Raw genomic sequence first — 7,267 nt, forward strand, 5'->3', positions numbered from 1 at the left:
GGGGAGACACCAACTAGACTACCTATACAAACAACACACCCTTCACCATTGTGCCACAGATAATTGACAATACTAGAGACTTATGCACAAATGTAGGACACTCTTGACATCGAAATTAGGAAGTTATTAATTTTGCACTATAACATTATGAATGGAGCATTGTATTCAGCATTTGAATGGGGGGGAAAAGTCATTGCAAATGCATATATAGTTCTAGGGACACACATAAATATAATTCAGTATATTCAGAACTAATAATTGGGGAAGGAGCACCATTTGCAAAGCAATTATGCTAGGGAGTACAAGATTGATGGCCCTAATGACTAAGCAAACTACAATTTCTTGTAGGCTCTAGGCTTTGATTGTCCACCATTTTTCAATGGGTAAAGGCTCCTTTGCCCATTTCCTTGCACTCTCATGCATAGGGGGTGTGTTTTTCTTATTTTCTTGTGCATCTACTGCACAACAAACCAATACATTTCAAAAACGTAAAACTTCTATAAAAAAAGAAGGACTTGGTAAGGAGTTAGTATCTACCCTCTTGAGTGGAAACATTAGCCTTTCATTTTTTTGCCTTCTTCTTTGCTGATTCATGGAACTATAAGAGCATACGCTCCTCCTCCTCCTCTGCTTCATCACTTTGGTTCTCTTCCATTTATAAAGTCAATCTTGTCATCATCTGTAGCAAAAATCCACTACCATGATCGTTGTAGAGGATGGAGTACACCTATAAATGGTACATATTTGGGAGCCTCCTCTTGAGCATTGCATTTTGTGTCACTCATAGAAGGTTCATGAACAATACTCTTTCATACGTGAGTTTGGGACTCTCCGTTAGAAGACTATGATGTTCCTTCATGATAAGGCCATGAAGACCCTTACATGTAGCCCTGCCTACAAGGAAGGCATTAAAACACAGTCTACTTGCAACTGCATTCATGCTGAGTACAAGAGGAGCAGAAAGACATCGAATTGAGGGTAACTGCTCTAAGATGAAAGGCGGGCTTAAAAATGGAGGCAGAGGGAAAGGCAAAGTTAGGGTGAGAAGGAGGCTGCGATAGTGAGGGGGAGGAGAGGATGTAGACAGAGCTCCAGCAGAGGGGATACAGCCTGCGATATATTGGCGGCTCATGCTGTGAGACGTGGAGAGAAGAAAGGTGGGGATTTGCAAGGAGGCAGCTTGATTAGAGTCAGCTATGCACCACTTTTAAACTTTTTTTGTTATGTTTTTCTAGAGCGTTGAGGTCAAAATGGAATACTTCAGTTTTTGTGAAAAATGAGCTCCAGCATATCAACTCTGCGGGGTGCAGGTGGCTGCAAACTTGGGTTAAAAACGATGTTGGGTGGCTACAACACTTCAAATTTCTTTACTGAAATTAATGAACGCTGTAAGGAGGGACGGTTGGATGAGGCATTTCATATTGTGGATCTAATGGACCAACCTGCATCACGGGATATCATTTACTGTCTCCTGCAAGGAAGCACCAAAAAGAAAAACCTGGCTGCTGCCAGGCGAGTGCATTCTCTTATGATCAGAAGTAGGCTTGATTCAATTGCTGTCTTGGGAGACCATCTCATTCGCCTGTTTGCCTCATGTGGAAGCTTGCGAGAGGCAAGTCAAGTGTTTTGCAAGGTTTCAAAACCAAGCGTGTATACATGGAATGCACTTATTTCAGCGCATGCTAAGCTCGGGGAAGGTATTAGGGCTCTTGATTTATATGACAATATGCAGGAAGGGGGAATTGAACCTAATGAAGTAACTTTTTCATGCATCTTAAAAGCATGTACCAACATAGAAGCCATTGCGCACGCCAGGCTGATCCACAACCAGATCATTAGAAGGGGGTTTGAACTAGATGTTATAGTTGGAAGCACGCTTGTGGACATGTATGCCAAGTATTGCAGCCTAGAGGAGGCCCGCAGAGTGTTTGACAAATTACCAAATCAAAATGTGGTATCATGGAGTGCAATGATTGCAGGATATGCCAGTCAAGGACATGGTCTTCCTGCTCTAGAATTATTTGAGAAGATGCAACAGGAGGGTATAAGGCCTGATAAAGTTCTGTTTTCCTCCATTCTTAAAGCATGTACTAGCATAGCAGCTATTGGCCAGGGCAGAGTAATACATGATCAAGTCATTCGAAGTGGGCTTCAACTTGATCGGGTTTTTCAGAACACAATCATTGATATGTACGCCAAATGTGGAGACCTGCAGGATGCTCACAAAGTCTTTAATGAATTGGCAAATCGTGATGTGGTGTCATGGGGTACAATGATTGCAGGATATGTGCAGCATGGGCATAGTCTTTCTGCCCTTGAACATTTTAAGAAAATGCTAGAGGAGGGTATCAGTCCAGACAATGTTATATTCCTTTCTGTTTTAAAAGCTTGTGGGAACATTGGAGCGATCAGGCATGGCAGACAGGCACATGAACAGTTCATGAGAAGTGACCTCGATCTGGATGTGGTTATTGGAAGCACACTGATCGACATGTATGCCAAATGTGGAAGTTTGGAGGAAGCTCACAAAGTATTCGACGAATTACCAAGCCAAAACGTGGTTGTGTGGTCTGCAATGATTGCTGGATATGCTGAGCATGGATATGGTCTTATTGCACTCGATCTTTTCGAGAAATTGCGGCATGAGGACATAAAGCTAGACAGAGTAATCTTTTTGTGCCTCTTGAGAGCATGTGGCAGTGCGGGGGCCTTGGTGCAGACCCAGCTGATACACGATGAGATCATTGCAAGTGAACTAGACTCAGACGTAGTTGTTGTGAGCACCCTTATTGATGTGTATGCGAAATGTGGTAGCCTTGAGGACGCATACAGAATATTTCACAAGTTACAGAATCGGGATTTGGTGTCATGGTGCTCAATGATTGCAGGATATGGTCAACATGGAAACTGTGGGTTGGCTGGGCAGTGTCTCGTGGACATGCAATGCCATGGCTTGAAGCCAAATGATATGATATTTTCCAGTATCCTTGCTGCTTGTAGATACGCTGGCCTACTGGATGAAGGACGCTGGTACTTCAAATCTATGAGAGAAGACCATAGCATTGTACCAAATCTTGAGCACTACAGCTGTATGCTTGATCTCTTGGGCCGTGCAGGATGCTTTGACGAGGCTGAAGATATGGTCCAAACTATGCCAACATTCCCTGATAATATAGTTTGGATGTCTCTCCTGACTAGCTGCAGAACATATGGAAACATGGAGCTGGCAAAACGATGCTTTGAAGAAATAGTTCAATTAGACCCCATTGATGCATCTGGGTATGTGCTCATGTTAAACACCTATGCTGATGCTCACTTGTGGGAGGATGTTGACAGAATACAAGAGCAGAAAAAATTTGCAGGTGCACAGAAGAAACCTGGAATGGCCTGTGTCCTGGTTAATGAGAGGGTGCATGAGTTCATTGTAGGAGATCTGTGCCACCCTAGAAGTGATGAAATTTATTCCAAGCTAAAGAGGGTAAATAGGTCCATGGAGGAAAAAGGATATTTGCCAAAACTGGATATCGTGCTGCAATCAAAGCCAGATGTGGACAAGGAGGATACATTGTGTAGGCTCTGTGATCAACCATCTATCTCTGTTTCTCTTTTGACAGAAGTTAGGACCCAACTGTTGGGGAGCTACAAAGAAGGTTTGAGTGTGTGAGGGTTAACATAATCTACTCAAAATGATATCTACGATTGAAAAAGCAGCATAGAACATAACGTCAGAGAATTCACATGCTGTGGTGCAACCATGGAGCTCGGATATCTTGCAGGCAGTTTAGGACAAGGGAGATGCACAAAGGGGTTATGATCAAATTCTCACAGTTGCTCATTGTACGAAATTGTTTGCCCTTCTATCCATCGTTATTTCTGTAACCCATGGTGTTCTTCAAGCCCTTCCACTTCTTCTGACTATTTCTTCTGCTTGGTTATTGTCATGCAACAGAGCAGTCGAATTGGAGCAATTTCCCAACATCAAAAGGCTATCAGTCTTCTAAGTTGAGTCTTGTCAACATCTATGAGGTAATGCACTAAGACTTGTGTAGCTCTCAGCCAATACGCAATCCCTTTTCTCCAGCCTTTCAGTGAGAAGATATGCATGTTCGGTCTTTATATTTTTGCTTTTCGATTTCTCTCTAAGGTGCAAGCAGGTCAGGATCTGGATTTCTGAGTAATGTCCTGGTCGTAATGTACAGCAAGGTCAGGCACCCTACAGTAGGACCATGATGGAAGCCTGAATGATGTGTCGGCAGATTTGCAGTGATGCTCTAGTCAAAGGAAGCCTGACAAAATCAATGGGGTATGTGGCAGCTCTTGACGATTGCTAAGTAATCCATGCTACTGTTGCTAGCAACAAATGGGAGTCTTATGTTTAATGTGATAGTCAAAATAAGTACGTGGTTCACTGAAAACCTGCAAACTATATATATAATAAACTTGCCATATTTTTTTTCACCCGTAAAAAATAATATTTTTTACAATTTTGTAAAATCTAGTTATATTACAGGGGTGGGGAGGATGATGGTGTGTCGAGAGGGTCTAGCCCTGAGAGAGGTAGTTCGGTGCGTGAAGGCCAGTGCTCCTATGTACGAGGAAGATGAGAGGGGACTTTACTCTGTTATCTAATGAGGAGGCCTCGGGGTTGCTATGCACGGATGTTATCAGGTGGGAAGCCAGTGGTGGTGTGTTTTTGGAGATTGAAAATTTGGCCAGTGGTGGTGTGTTTTTGTTTTTTATTGGTCGTGTTCCAACTGTGAGAGAACTGTGGGAGTTCTTGGCTTATCAGTGTGAGATTCTATGTGAAGGTTATGTTGTTCGGTTCATGGGGAAAGGATTCTTTCTATTACGGTGTCTTTCAGAAGAAATTTGTAATGATGCTCTTGGGATGTTGTGCATCTTTGCTGGAGCTGCTGTTTTGGTGATCCCTTGGTCTCTCTTGTTTAGTATTAATGAGTTTTTGTTCTAGGACTATTCAGTGTGGATGGAATTCCCAGGCATGCCAACTTGGTTGGGAGATCATGCTAATGCTCTTGGCATGGTGTTGGTGGTTCCAGATTATGCAAAGGAGTTCGAACCAAAGCGAGCCTAGATTTTGTGCAACATAGAACAAAAGACTCCCAGCTTTTTGGATGTGCAGCTGGCTGAGGACGTGTTGGAAAGGTTACCTACCCATCTATAAGCCCCCATATGAGGAGAGCGTGGGGGAGGGAGACCTAGGGCAGGACATGCCTAGAGGAAAGAACATGGAGAGGGGGCTGCCACATGGGCAGTACCTCATAGGAAAAGAGAGAAAGAGGCTGCCACATGGACAGCATCATGGCTGTCATGTGGGCAGCACATCTAGAGAAGTACCTGGAGCCATCTGGGAGTATGGATCAGCACCATGGTAAAGCAGGTCCAGGAGCAGATCAGTGGCGATTTGGAGCTCCAGACAAAGGCAAGGAGTGGTTGTATGAAGGCGGCACATGGCGGGGTACTTCAGCATCAAAGGCGCACACGTGCGGGGCAGGTTTGGGGCCTGCACAAGGGCCTGTTGATGGCAGGGCAGCAGCAGCAAAGGGCTAGCAGCAGCCCAAAAGGGCCTGGCTAGGGCCCTTATATAGGCCTGGTTGAGCCAGCCAACCAGGCCGATCAGCAGGTCGGCTGGTTAGGGTTGGGCCAGCCAACCAAGTCGGCCAGAGGGGTTGGTTCATCGCCTTGCTGGGTCAGCCATTTCTCAGGGCCCTTTGGGCCTATAAAAGGGGGCACTTGGGCCTCCATTACTCATCACTTGGAGCAGCAGAAAAGCCCCATCAGAAAGGAGCAACAAGGAGCTCGTCTTGGGTCTCATCACTGGAGGAGAAGAGAGCATACAGTAGCTGCAGACTTAGCTGAGGGTGCTGCCTACCTAGGCTGGTGCAAAGACAGCAAGGTGAAGGGGATCTGGATGGAAGTCTACAGACGCTCGAGGTGGAGCACGCGGGCTCGAGTCTAGAGATAGCCGGCAGATAGGAGAAGGACCTTGTGGTAAGATCAGAGGACCACACCATTGGTGGGACTCTGGATCTATCTCTTTTGTATTGTTTCCATAGCTTCGGATGGAAATATATTATTTTGGTGTCTTCTATATCTGGCTGGTTCATTGTCTATTGATGAGTCTGCACATCTATTCTATGCACATAAGTTTAAGAAGTTTGTGATTCCATACCCCACACCACACTGTGTGAGCTCCTGAGCTATTCTATCAGTCTTTCGTTGTGCGTATCCTCTATTGGTCAATTTCTAACAACGTGGTGGTCACGCAGGTCATTTTCTTTCCTTTTTCGATGCATGTAGGTGAGGACTTCAACAGGGGGGACGAGCATTTTTCAAGCGAAATCTTTCGAGCGTCCGAGCGAAGGAAAAAAAAGCTTCCAACTTTGTAAAAATGTGGCAAAAATAGATCGGAACAAAACATAGTTTCACTTATACATATGCAAAGTATTATAGCGATGTCTATTTTATACACAAATCTTTACATGAATCTTTGGGAATGGTGAGTAACATAATGAGATGGCTTTTAAAGAAACCCACATATAGAGTAGACTCCTCTATGAAAATTTTGGGTTTTGAAGAAACCCACATGTAGAGTAGACTTCTCTATGAAAATTTTGTTATGATCCTTCTTACAACCTTTACTTAATAAGGGGTGACATTGAAAACTCTCTCTCAACTTAGCCTATGAAAGGGTTTATCCAAAGAAACCTCATTGAAGTAATCAAGGCTTTGAAGTAGGTCTTCGAAGGTAGTTTTACTAGCGAAACTACCAGGGACAACACTTTTAAAAGTGGCATAACTTTCACATCCAATGTCTAAATATAGTTATTAAGTCACTCAAATTGATTGGAAAACCCCATTTGAGCACATCTATATTTTATGAGAGTGATATATAAACCCAAGTTTAAGAAGTTTGTGATTCCACACCCCATACCACACTCTGTGAGCTCTTGGGCTATTATATCAGTCTTTCGCTGTGCGTATCCTCTATTGGTCGATTTCTAACAACATGGTAGTCACGCAGGTCATTTTCTTTCCGTTTTCGATGCATGTGGGTGAGGGCTTTAGCAGGGGTGGCTGATCCATGTGAGAGGGTGAGGGGTTCAGCAGGGTGAGTGATCCGTGCGAGAGGTAGGATAAAGCTATTTGGGAGATGTGAAGGGTACTAAAGACTGGGATCGATGCATTAGAGAGGAGAAGCTTAGATAATGAATTACTGATTGATTGCAGGTCGAAGCTAGCTGAGGAA

General features: G+C 44.0%; 1 protein-coding gene across 2 annotated transcripts; it reads left to right on the plus strand.

Moving 5' to 3' along the window:
- The first annotated feature begins 829 nt into the window (after positions 1 to 829).
- On the plus strand, positions 830 to 5,222 carry LOC147902978 (pentatricopeptide repeat-containing protein At5g27110-like). Of its 2 annotated transcripts, none has more exons than XM_087373134.1 (4): positions 830 to 3,837; positions 3,950 to 4,026; positions 4,200 to 4,303; positions 4,980 to 5,222. In XM_087373134.1, the coding sequence occupies exon 1, from the start codon at positions 1,277 to 1,279 to the stop codon at positions 3,662 to 3,664; it is 2,388 nt and encodes a 795-aa protein (XP_087229260.1). In that variant the 5' UTR covers positions 830 to 1,276; the 3' UTR covers positions 3,665 to 3,837; positions 3,950 to 4,026; positions 4,200 to 4,303; positions 4,980 to 5,222. The 2 variants fall into 2 exon arrangements, with proteins under 2 accessions (XP_087229260.1, XP_087229261.1); XM_087373135.1 differs by lacking the exon at positions 4,980 to 5,222 and adding an exon at positions 4,511 to 4,555.
- The last annotated feature ends 2,045 nt before the right edge of the window (positions 5,223 to 7,267 follow it).

Source organism: Dipteris shenzhenensis, chromosome 4 (genome assembly GCF_047967505.1).
Source record: "Dipteris shenzhenensis isolate YYH24624 ecotype China chromosome 4, Dip_SZ_1.0, whole genome shotgun sequence".
Lineage (NCBI taxonomy): Eukaryota > Viridiplantae > Streptophyta > Polypodiopsida > Gleicheniales > Dipteridaceae > Dipteris > Dipteris shenzhenensis.